This window comes from Polypterus senegalus, chromosome 4, assembly GCF_016835505.1.
Source record: "Polypterus senegalus isolate Bchr_013 chromosome 4, ASM1683550v1, whole genome shotgun sequence".
Taxonomy (NCBI): domain Eukaryota; kingdom Metazoa; phylum Chordata; class Cladistia; order Polypteriformes; family Polypteridae; genus Polypterus; species Polypterus senegalus.
Window position 1 is genome coordinate 236,462,119 of NC_053157.1, and position 13,235 is coordinate 236,475,353.

Sequence of the window (13,235 nt, forward strand, 5' to 3'; positions counted from 1 at the left end):
ATTTCCCCTTGGGTTTAATAAAGTATCTATCTATCTAATGTTGGTGTGAAACTTACCCTTGAGTTTCCAACCCACAGGAGCACACCAGATCAAGTGTTATGTGTGTGTCCTTAACAAGGAGTACGGAAACTCATACCTTGAGTAAGACCATGGAGAGTCAAGGCGAGTGTTAAAGTCACCAACCGAGAAGATGCACTAAAACAACTACATTCGATACACCGTGTAACATCAACATTTTGGGTCCGTGGGCAGGAAACTCCCCAGAACTTAATCCTCAAGAGGCAGTGGATGGACAAACAAAAACCCACCAATTCTGCCCAACTCCGAGTATCGATTATGTAAGAATGAGGCGGCGGCTGCCATCAGTCAGGATTTGGTCCAGAAGTTGATTGATGGACAGCCTGCCAGGTTAAATTCCAGAGGTCTTGGAAAAAAAAAGAAGAGCCAACCCTGCAAATATGGACTCATAGAATTGTCAATAAAAGCCTTTGAAACTTCTTAACTGCTTGTCATTCTACTTCAGTACACCAGACAAACATCCGACACAAAGATCTCAAAACACTGAAGCAGCAAACGTGGTGAACACCAACACTTGGGTCCTTCTCAGAACTTTGGGCAACAACTGTATATCCATGCATCCATTTTCCAACCCACTGAATCCGAACACAGGGTCACAGGGGTCTGCTGGAGCCAATCCCAGCCAACACAGGGCACAAGGCAGGAACCAATCCTGGGCAGGGCGCCAACCCACCATAGACAACTGTATATATACATATATATTAATTGATGGAAGAAAATACTGAGGTGGTACAATACATTTTATAAATGTCATTAAATGTTATCTGAATAAGTACTGCAATCTTTTGAAAATGGTAAACATAATAAACCTACATACCCTGCGCACATCACACAAAAACAAAACACGAAAACATTCAAGTACAAACGACACAACAGTGGTATCCTCTAAACAGATGTTCAGAAAAGCAACACCCAAACAGACCACTAGCACCCTGAAGGGCTTGGCATCAGTGCAAACGGTGCACACCGCATTCCTTGGGTACATAAACCATGAGGACTTTGCAACTTGAAAATGTTTTACAATAAAAAAAAAAAAAAAAAGACCAGCAAGTCGATCTGCTCTTCTGCGAGGCCGTAAAGCGCTTTGACTGAGCTGCAAATGAGTTTGAGACCTACGACACAGACGCTCTGAAGGACAGCTGGAAGCACGTGAGCCCAATGTCACCCCACTGTTTACAGTTCAGCACTTTGCATTACTCTGCTACCTGTCTAAGACGGGATGAAATCCAAGTGATCGACGTAGACCTCAGAGTTAAACACCATCTCTATTAAATGGCATTTGGTAGAAGTTTTGTGAAAGCAGTGTTAATGTTTGTGATGCGCTATCTGTTAGAATGACAAATGCAATGCATACGTCTCTGTTATATGCCATTTGGTATGGAATTCCAAAAAGCAACGATGAAGTTTGTAATGCGCCATCTAATAGAATGACATATACAATGCACTTTAATACCAAAAAAAATAAATAAATGCGTGACATGCCATCTGTTGGAAAAACAAATGCAATGCATATGTCTCTGTTACGCGCCATTTTTGTATTGGATTTGTAAAAGCACCACTAATGTTAGTGAGGTGCCATGAACTGGAATGACAAATGCATTGCACTCATTTCTCTTGTATGCATTTAGTATGGGGTCATAAAAGCATTGTTAATGTTTGTGATGTGCCATCTGTTAGAATAACAAATGCAATGCATACGTCTGTTATATGCCATTTGGTATAAAACTCAAAAAAGCAGTGATAATGTTTGTAATGTGCCATCTAATAGAAAGACATATAAAATGCACCTTATTACAAAAAAAAAGTGTGACATGCCATCTGTTGGAATAATAAATGCAATGCATATGTCTCTGTTATATGCCATTTGGTATGGAATTCAAAAAAGCAGCAATGAAGTTTGTAATGCGCCATCTAATAGAATGACATATACAATGCACTTTATTACTTAGAAGAAAAAAAAATGTGTGACATGCAATCTGTTGGAATAACAAATGCAATGTATATGTCTCTGTTATATGACATTTGGTATGAAACTCAAAAAAGCAGTGATGAAGTTTGTAATGCATAATCTAAAAGAATGACATATACAATGCACTTTATTACTAAGAAAAAAAAAAGTGTGACATTCCATCTGTTGGAATAACAAATGCAATGCATATGTCTCTGTTACGCGCCATTTTTGTATTGGATTTGTAAAAGCACTGCTAATGTTAGTGAGGTGCCATGAACTGGAATGACAAATGCATTGCACACATTTCTCTTGCATGCATTTAGTATGGGGTCATAAAAGCATTGTTAATGTTTGTGATGCACCATCTGTTGGAATGGCAAATACAATACACACATCTCTGTTATTTGCCATTTTGCACTGGATTCATAAAAAGCAGTGTAATAATTTTGATGCACCATCTGTTGGAATGGCAAATGAAAATGTCTGTTGCCACTTGATACAAGACTCACAGAAGAACTCAGCCACAGGGGATGCACAAACCAGTGTGTTTCTTCACGCCAGTCACGAGCACAGATAAATGGGGCAGGTTACGTCAAGAAGGGCATCCAGTGTAAAATTTTGCCAGACCACAATACAGATTTCCATACCGGATCGGTCGAGCCCCGGTTAACGATCTGTACTGATACTGATACTGTACTGTACTGCCATCAGTACTGTTAACCAACAGGGTGCTGGTGGAAATTGAGCTGAAGAAGGAGAAGAAGAGGGAGACATGTCCAGAGGAAAGAGGAGAGGAGGAAGGTAAAGAGAGTGGAACTGAGGGTAGGAGCTTCGAAAGTTGGCAGTATGACTGATAAGGGGAGAGAGTTAGCAGATATGATGGAGAGGAGGAAGGTTGATATATTGTGTGTGCACGAGAGTAAATGGAAGGGGAGTAAGGCCAGGTGGATCGGAGGGGGGTTCAAATTGTTGTATCATGGTGTGGATGGGAGGAGAAAAGGCGAAGAAACAGTATGGACAGAGTGAGGAGGATGAAGCTGGAAATTGGAGGTGTGAAGATGAATGTTGTTAGTGCAAATGCCCTGCAAGTTGGGTGTGCGATGGGTAAGAAAGAAGATTTTTGGAGTGAGTTTGATGAAGGGATTAACAGATAGTGGTGATTGGAGTGGATTTGAATGGACATGTTGGTGAAGGGAACAGAGGAGACGAGGAGGTGATGGGTAGGTATGGTGTCAAGGAGAGGAATGAAGAAGGTCAGAGGATAGTGGATTTTGCCAAAAGGATGGACATGGCTGTGGTGAATATGGATTTTAAGAAGAGGGAGGAACACAGGGAGACATACAAGATGCACACAGGTAGATGATGTCCTATGCAGGAAGGTCAATCTGAAGGAGATTGGAGACTGCAAAGTGGTGGCAGGGGGAACTGTAGTTAAGCAGCATAGGATGGTGGTCTGTAGGATGACGTTGGAGATCAAGAAGAAGAAGAAGAGAGCGAGGGCAGAGCAAAGGATCAAATGGTGGAAGTTGAAAAAGGAAGACTGCAAGGTTGAGTTGAGGGAGGAGGGGAGACAGGCACTGGGTGGCAGTGAAGACAGCTGGGCAACTACAGCAGAAGTAGTAAGGGGGACAGCAAGAAGGGTGACATTTGAACATGTTGTTCCCCTGATCGTTCATCTGAATTTCTTCATTTCTTATCTTAAACGGCACCCAAACAGAAATGAAATGTGAAGTGACTGAGCCAACAGAAGACCAGCTAAGTCAAGGGCCTCAGACTCCAACCAGTGGCTTCATTAGGAACCGATTATGGTCATTAATTAATTCCACGGCTTGCTTCTGCTCTCACTGTACAATAGCAGACACGTCCGAAATTGCTGATTTCCTCTTTTTTAAGAGTACTGGTCAAATGTTTGGTGGACCCGAGTAGATCGACATTCCTGAGAACCTTCATCTTTCTTTATTTTCAGATATTGTGTGATGGACACCAGTTGGTTCGGCTCATTTCGTATCTCATTCTTGTTTGGCTGCTGATTAAGGAAAAAGAGACAATGAAGGGGTCTGAGTCTTCAACAGCAAATCAATGAAAATGAATGGAAAAGGAGTGAATTAGCAGCCAAAACAGGTGACTAATTAAGGAAAGGGTTAGAATGAAAACCTGCAGCCACAGCAGCCCTCCAGGACTGGAGTTGGGGTCCCCTGGTGTAGACAGTAAAACATTAGCAACTTTCTAAACTTGATTTTTTTTTTTGTTTTTTTTTTTGAAGAATTAAGTGGACAGAACTGGTGAGCTTTGGTGGGCTGAATGGCCTGTTCTCATCTCGATTGTTCTAATGCTCTAACGTTACTTACCGATTCCAGCTCTCAGAGATGACTGCGGCCCATCGGCTTCTCCACAGACTTTCTCTTCAAACTCGGATTTCACCTCCACGGAATTCTGCAGGGTGGCCAGTTGTCCGGGGTTCATGAACTGGGGCTGTAAACTGCAGTGAGGTTCCTCACCAACGTCTTGCTTGAAAACGTTTCCAGTTGCACACGTTTGCAGTTTGGGGTTAAGGGAGAAATGTTCCGAATCCTCCACTGTAACCCGAACAATTTCCCCCTCCGACTGCTCCTCCTTCAAGACTGAAATTTGTTTTTCACAGTCTTCCAGCTTTACGCGCAAATCGACCGGTGTGCCCCACTCACAATCATCTTGTTTAATGCGAGCCAGTCGCTCATCCATGCTCTCCTCTTTGGCCGAGGCCATGCTCCGTGGAAAACTCTTCTCTGCCCTCACGTGTCTGCCCCTCTCTCCTATTCCGTTTCCTTCTCACGTGGATGGCCCCGACATGGAGGCGATTAGACACTTCAAAGCAGAGACCATGGGAAGTGGGGAAGGTGGTCCTCTGTGAAGATAAAAGGGACAGATTGAATATATAATATAAAGTTGGCACAAAGACCTTGAGCACATTTCAGAGCTAACCTCCACATTTTACTACCAGAGCTTCTAAATTTGGTGAATCCTTCCATGTTAGTCTGAGAAGATCTCAGCAGACCTGAAGTGAAAACCGACCTGGGATGGAAACAAAAGCCTGGCTGGTAAAGACAAAGTCAAGAACAAGGAAACAGCAAAAAATAAGGACATAATTAAAAAGACATGTCTGTTTTGATCACTTTGAACTTCTTTATACTGGCAATGTGTGTCAAAGCTGGTCGAAATGCAACAGTGAAAGATCCAAAGCTTAATTTGACCTCAACTAAGACCCCCGCACCCCAATGTAAAGAGATTCCGCCCATGACGTACTGATATGTCAAACTTCGATTACACTAAAACAGAAATACACGTTCAGGACAAAACACATATCAAGTCACGTTTGACTGCTGTTAAAAATATCACCAAACAAACCTCAAGACTCGGGGGGTTGGGTTTGGTGGTTTTTGGGGTCCTACCTGAATGATCAAACCCCGTCTGTTAGGAGAGGCGGCTCTAACACCCGCCCACTGCTCCACGCTCAACAGCACTCCTCTTGATTTCTCTGACTCCTGCACTCCAGCTTACCCCTCCACTCCTAACTCAACATAATTATGGCACGGAGACAAGTCGGTCGGCCAGCCTGAATGACCAAACCCCCCATCTGTTAGGAGAGATGACTCTTCCACCCGCCCACTGCTCCACGCTCAGCAGCACTCCTCTTGTCACTCCTCTTGATTTCTGACTCCTGCACTCTAGCTTACCCCTCCACTCCTAACTCAATATAACTGAGGCATGGAGATAAGTCAGTGGGCCGGCCTGAATGACCAAACCTCCCCCCCACCACCAATATCTGTTAAGAGAGACGACTCTTCCATCCGCCCACTGCTCCACGCACAACTGCACTCCTCTTGATCTCTCTGACTCCTGCACTCCAACTTACCCCTCCTCTCCTAACTCAACATAATTGTGGTATGGAGACAAGTCGGTCGGCCGGCCTGAATAAGCAAACCACACCCCCACAAATCTGTTAGGGGAGATGACTTTTCTTCCAGCCCACTGCTCCATGCTAAGAAGCATTCCTCTTGATTTCTCTGACTCCTGCACTCCAGCTTATCCTTCCACACAACTCAACATACGTCTGGCATGAAGACAAGTCAGTGGGTCCCGGGTCCCAGAAAACTCCCCAACCAATATTAGAGGAGACGACTCTTCCACCTGCCCACCGCTCCACGCTCAACCGCATTCCTCTTCTCAATCCCCTTCATTTCTCTTACTTCCACACTCCAGCTTACCTCTTCACTTCTAACTCAAAACACTTTAGGCATGGGGACAACTTTAAAGCCCCGCCAACCCCCCCCCGGGGTGTCACTTTCAGCCCAGCCCCAAAATGACTTCTTCTCCAGTTCAGAGGCTGCCCCATTTCTGCTTCACACACACACACTTGGATTGAATGCCTGCTGGCTGGCCTGAAGGCCCCACACCCAGAAGTATCCACTGAAAATCCATCGGACATTCCCACAGGTTTGTTCCACTCTCACTTCAGACGGCCCTTTCTAATACTGGCCTGGTCACTTGTCACCTCTGGTTTTTGCTCTCAGACCTCCAGTTGCCCTCCTACATCCAAACACGCATGTGCCCAAAATCACTGGCAGCTCTAAACGGAGCGTGACGGCCAAGTGTGCGGACTGGCGCCCCTTTCAGGGTTGGTTCCCGTCTGGCACTTCATGTTCTCAGCTTCCACCCTGAACTCTCAACTGAATTAAGTGGCTGTTACCATGAAAAGGGTGGCGAGCACTTCATCAAGTGGCGGTGCTGTGCCTACAGAGACCTTGCTGTGTGAATACCTGCCATGTTAACGGACCTCCTCAGCGTTTACTCCAACTTGCTCAAGATGAGCTCCTCACACGTCCTCTCATTTCTTGTATTTTCACTGAAGTCTTCTTGATGTTTGTGTTTGTTTTTGAAGTCTACATGTCTGGCACTTTATGATAGAAAAAGAACAGATGGTGCTTGATTACTAAGAAAAAACACGCAATATTAACAAATTAAAATAAAAAAAATATTTGGGGATGACAAAAATAGGACAGAGGTTTGGATAAATACTGGCATCCACTCTGTGAAGGCCGAATTAGTCTAAGCATTTTATGAATCCAAAGGCCGCGCCTTGAAAGACATCTGTACAGAGTGGGAATGTTCTGCCTGCGCCTCGTCGGCCTGCTCTTTGTACTCCGGTCTTCTGTCCTCACATTCAGCACACGTGCAGGCTATGCTGAGTGGGGACCCTAGGTGGGTACGTAGGTAGGTAGGTGGGCATGAAAGGCATTACATAATAAACAGAAAGATATGAAAGGCTCTGAATGGATGGATGGAAAAGGCACTACAAACAGATGAAAGGCACTATATGGGGCACTGCCAGGGGTCCTCAATCACAGTCCTGGAGGGCCGCAGCGGCTGCAGGTTTCTGCTTCATCCCAGTTACTTAACAAGAAGCGCTTATTGCTCAAGTAACACTTCTGCTTCACTTCACTTGTCTCGCTCATTAAGATTTTGAACCCTTATTGCGTATTTTGTTTTTAAAACAGCTGAAGGCTTCTAATTAGCAACAGCATGTAAATGACAAGAGAGACCAGCAGTTCTCCATTTAGCTGGTTACCATTTACACCTCTGTGTGTATTTATCATGCACTACTGGGTTTAATTAAACACTTGGAAGGACAGTGAAGGACTGAGAATTGCTCGGCCATTTTAGTCTTCAACTCATTTGGTTGATGTCCTTAGAAAGGGGAAGAAAATCGAGGACATGAGAATGACTTGACATGGCAGAGTTAAAGCACTAGCAAGCCATGAAATTAAATTATTGGCAAGAATTGCTTTCTAATTAAGCAACTGGGTTAGAATGAAAACCTGCAGCCACTGGGACCGGGATTGAGGACCCCTGTGATAGACTGACAGATATAAAAGGCATTATATAACAGATAAAGCGACAAAGATATAAAAGGCACCCAATGGACAGACAGACATATAGATAGATAGAAAGATATAAAAGGCATATAGATAGATAGACAGATAGATAGATATGAAAGGCACTATAGAAGAGAGAGAGATAGATAGACATGAAAGGCACTATAGATAGATAAACAAGGCACTATAGATAGATAAACAGACAGACAGACAGGAAAGGCACTATAGATAGATAGACAGACAGGAAAGGCACTAGAGATAGATAGACAGACAGACAGACAGGAAAGGCACTATAGATAGATAGACAGACAGACAGGAAAGGCACTATAGATAGATAGACAGACAGACAGACAGACAGACACTATAGATAGATAGAGAGAGAGAGAGAGATAGGAGATATGAAAGGCACTATATGATAGACAGACAGATAGATGAAAGGAACAATGATTGACAGACAGACATAAAAGGCACATTTAATTTGAATTTAGTGTAATAGACAGACAGAGACAGATGTGAGATAGATATGAAAGGCACTAGATAGACAGACAGATAGACAGATAATTAAAGACACTATATAATATATAGATAGATATGAAATGCACTATATAATAGACGGACAGACAGATATTAGGTGCTATATGATTGAGAGACAGACAGATATAAAAGGCATAATATAATAGATAAACAAATAGAAAAATATAAAAGGCACTAGACAGAAAGAAAGACATAAGGACAGAGATTGACTGATAGATATAAAAGGAGGGTCTTGTTCAGAAAGAGGACGCCACTTGAGACGCCCTTCCCCTCACCCAAACACTAACCTTAAGGTCAATAAAACAGGTCCCTGATGTTAAGTCACTATTTTAGGGCTAAAATGATAACAGAAATGTGAAAACCTACTTATATACCTAATCGTAATTATTGTGAAACAACCAAGTGGTGTCCGCTTTCTGAACAAGGGCCGAAAAGGCAGTATATAATAAATAAACAAAGATATCAAGGCAGTGAGTATATAAGAGAGAGAATTTGAATTCAGTACAATAGGTAGGATTAGATAGAGAGATAGATATGTGAAAGGCGCTATAACAGACACAAATATAAAAGGCAGTAGACAGACAGATAGAATTTAATTTTAGTATAGCTGGCAGGGATGGATGGATGGATGGATGGATAAGGCATTATATAACAGATAAACCGATAGAAAGATATAAAAGGCACCAGACAGATAGCTATAAAAGGCGGTATATGATTGATAGATATATAAAGCACAATGTGTTAGACAGACAGACAGTATTCTTCTATAATACGCTACCGTGGCTGTTCGTTTGTCTGTTCAGGATTTTAAATCACCTGTAGCTCGCAAACCGTTTCACCTATTGACCTGAAATGTAGTACACGTATACTACATCACGTCTACTATCCGCTTTCGCGGGGATGATTTTTTATTACTGTTTTTATTTTATTTTATTGTTGAACCAATTCTCGGCAGTGCGCAGCAGGGCGGCCCTGCGGCGCATGCCTATGTGCGCCGTTCTCATTCCCTATCACTTTCGCGATCACGTCACCTACCTCTTCATATCTTTAATCATTCTTGAGGCAGATTGAAGACTTAAGTGCCAGCTTAGGTGACAAATTAAAGAAAACGTACTAAGTAATTGCAACACAAAAACGAACTTAATGCGTTTTAACGCGAAAAGATGCCGACGAAGGAAGAGAAGCAGCGGACCGCTACTGGGTGGAGAAAAGATGAGCCGCTCAGAAAGCAGCAAGCGCATCAACCTCTGAGCAAACGAATGCTCAAGTGTATTCACTGCACGTTATCGTGCAGTACGCCGTTACTGGTATATATATGAGATAAGCAAACAACAACCGCCCCTTCAAAACACACATAAAAACTTTTGGCTTGGATAACAAAGAGCTGCTAGGTGGAAGTAAGATGAGGTTAGACCTGCTCTGATTGCGCACAGGTTTATGTTTAATGACATTAACATTTAGGTATCGCAGTGTCCACGAAAGCAGCAGCCCTAATATGTCTTGACTTCTTCTTTGAAGATGAATGAATCGTCCAAAAACCGTTCCTGCAGAGTGAATCATTTCTGTGGCTGAGTCAGCCAGGATGATGTCACTGATCTTTTCTGGCTGTGACATGGACGAATTCAGTCCGCAATGCAATGCCTGGATCGCACATTTAGTTTTAATTGCACGGTGCTCCCTTTCCCCCTAAAAAAACCCTCCAGTCCTACTCCTTTTTCTACTCAGTCTGATCAAACTCGTCCAGCATTAAAACAGCGTCTGAAATCAGAGGTGTAAGTCGGTTCTCCGCAGCACCCAAATACTACAGTACCTGAACTTGCCAAAACTCGCTACGAGACATAACAATTTAAACAACTGGTATGAAAACAATCGAATATATCACTCACTCTTCCATTCTCCCTCTTTCCGCATTCATCTTCTCTACTCTGCCAATGCCCTTCCGTCTCTTCGACATGCCTGCCCACGCCCTGCTCGCTTTCCTTCCTTTTCGTTTCCCACTCTCTATTCTTACCCCGCCCGATCCTCCTGCTACTCACCGACAGTTGTCGTCTTCGTCCAACGACTCCTCCTCGCCGCTCTTTTCTCTTTTTACTTAATTCTGTTTTCTCGATTGTGTCCCGTACAGCGGTGGAAGATGTCGGAGGGCGAAAATAAAACAACGAGAAAAAAAAACACGAGGGTAAAAAGTGATGTTAAGTCGGTATATACTGCCATCTACTGCTCGGAGGAAGGATTACTAGTAATGTTCGGTTTACCATATTCTTTCTATTCCCCGGCTGCGGTCTTATGTCTTAATGCTGCTAAGATAGATAGATAGATAGATAGATAGATAGATAGATAGATAGATAGATAGATAGATAGATAGATAGATACTTTATTAATCCCAAGGGGAAATTCACATAATCCAGCAGCAGTATACTGATACAAAAAAACAATATTAAAGTAAGGCTCCCCTCCATTATGATCTTAAATTAGACTACTTCAGTGATAGATAGATAGATAGATAGATAGATAGATAGATAGATAGATAGATAGATAGATAGATAGATAGAGAAAGGTATGATATAAAAGATTGATAGATAGAAAGGAAAGGCACTATATGATAGACACATACATACATATACATATATATATTGTGAAGGACAGCCGGGTCCCATGCCCGGCAGGGACGCCCCTGCTGCTTCTGTTCCGGGGGAGCCGCCATGGGCAGTCCAATACCTCCCCCGGGACGCTTGGTGGCAGCCTCCCTGGCCGACGGTGACTCCCCAACCGCCCGCAGGGCTCCATGGGAGATGGAGTCCTCCACTGCTTGGTTGGGGCCCGGCGTGGCCGCTAGGGGGAGCTGCCTGCTTCCCACAGCCCGGCAGGACGAGCTTTCAGCCCCGCCCGGAAGTTCAATTAGGACCAGGTGGTTAATCACCTGGAATGCTTCCGGGTGGGCTATAAAAAGGCCCAGCCACCACCACTCAAAAAGCCAGGGTTGGGAGGAGGAGTGGTGGAAGAGAAGGTGAAGAAGAATTGTGGTTTGTGTTTTGTTTGGTGCTTTGAGACTGTGTTTGGGCTGTGTGGTACGGGGAAGACGTGTCACACAGCTGAAGAAAAATAAAAGCCTGTGTGTTTTGTACACGTTGCCTCTGCGTGGTCTGTGCTGGGTCGGGCGCTATATAGCGCCTTTTACAATATATATATATTACAATATATACTGCCATATATATATATATATATATATATATGGCAGTATATAATAAACATAGACATATATAATAAACAAGATATAAAGGCACTATATAATGATAGAATTTGAACTCAGTATAATAGGTAGGATTAGATAGAGATAGATATGTGAAAGGCGCTATAACAGACACATATAGAAATATAAAAAGGCGCTAGACAAACATCCATCCATCCATTTTCCAACCCGCTGAATCCGAAAACAGGGTCACGGGGGTCTGCTGGAGCCAATCCCAGCCAACACCTCCACTCTGGCTTCTCCTGATTTGTCCCCTCCTCACCCGACTCCAGCCTCAAATGAAGGGAGGCGGCCCCTTTTATCCACACCCGGATGTGCTCCAGGTGCTTCCAGGCACAAGCCCTCCTCCGGTCCTCCTGGGCATCCCGGCTGGGTACCACCCCCAGCCGCGGGCCACATGTGTAAGGCACTATATGATAGATACAGTGCATCCGGAAAGAATTCACAGCGCATCACTTTTTCAACATTTTTATGTTACAACCTTATTCCAAAATGGATTCAATTCATTTTTTTCCTCAGAATTCTACACAAAACACCCTATAATGATAACGTGAAAAAAGTTTACTTGAAGTTTTTGCAAATTTATTAAAAAATAAATAAATTGAGAAAGCACATGTACATAAGTATTCAAGTCTGGCTCTGCTCTGGCTGGGCCACTCAAGGACATTCACAGAGTTGTCCTGAAGCCACTCCTTTGATATCTTGGCTGTGTCCTTAGGGTCGTTGTCCTGCTGAAAGATGAACCGTCGCCCCAGTCTGAGGTCAAGAGCGCTCTGGAGCAGGTTTTCATCCAGGATGTCTCTGTCCATTGTTGCAGTCATCTTTCCCTTTATCCTGACTAGTCTCCCAGTTCCATCCCCACAGCATGATGCTGCCACCACCATGCTTCACTGTAGGGATGGTATTGGCCTGGTGATGAGCGGTGCCTGGTTTCCTCCAAACGTGACGCCTGGCATTCACACCAAAGAGTTCAATCTTTGTCTCATCAGACCAGAGAATTTTGTTTCTCATGGTCTGAAAGTCCTTCAGGTGCCTTTTGACAAACTCCAGGTGGGCTGCCATGTGCCTTTTACTAAGAAGTGGCTTCCATCTGACCACTCTACCATACAGGCCTGATTGGTGGATTGCTGCAGAGATGGTTGTCCTTCTGGAAGGTTCTCCTCTCTCCACAGAGGACCTCTGGAGCTCTGACAGAGTGACCATTGGGTTCTTGGTCAACTCCCTGACTAAGGCCCTTCTCCCCCAATCGCTCAGTTTAGATGGCCGGCCAGCTCTAGGAAGAGTCCTGGTGGTTTCAAACTTCTTCCACTTACGGATGAATGAGGCCACTGTGCTCATTGGGACCTTCAAAGCAGCAGACATTTTTCTTTAACCTTCCCCAGATTTGTGCCTCGAGACAATCCTGTCTCGGAGGTCTACAGACAATTCCTTTGACTTCATGCTTGGTTTGTGCTCTGACGTGAACTGTCAACTGTGGGACCTTCTATAGACAGGTGTGTGCCTTTCCAAA

General features: G+C 43.8%; 1 protein-coding gene across 3 annotated transcripts in view; it reads right to left on the reverse strand.

The window, feature by feature from the left end:
* Positions 1 to 10,621, reverse strand: part of LOC120528206 (zinc finger protein OZF-like) — a 30,553-nt gene extending 19,932 nt beyond the window's left edge. Inside the window, exons 1-2 of one of the 3 annotated variants that reach the window (XM_039752291.1) lie at positions 10,512 to 10,621; positions 4,378 to 4,913 (exon numbers count right to left, since the gene is read on the reverse strand). In XM_039752291.1, coding sequence (XP_039608225.1) covers positions 4,378 to 4,774 — 397 coding nt within the window. In that variant the 5' untranslated portion in view covers positions 4,775 to 4,913; positions 10,512 to 10,621. Of the gene's footprint in view, positions 1 to 4,377; positions 4,914 to 6,825; positions 6,943 to 10,361; positions 10,488 to 10,511 lie in introns of those variants that run through there. The other 2 variants (XM_039752292.1, XM_039752294.1) reach the window with 2 other exon arrangements.
* Positions 10,622 to 13,235: the final 2,614 nt, after the last annotated feature.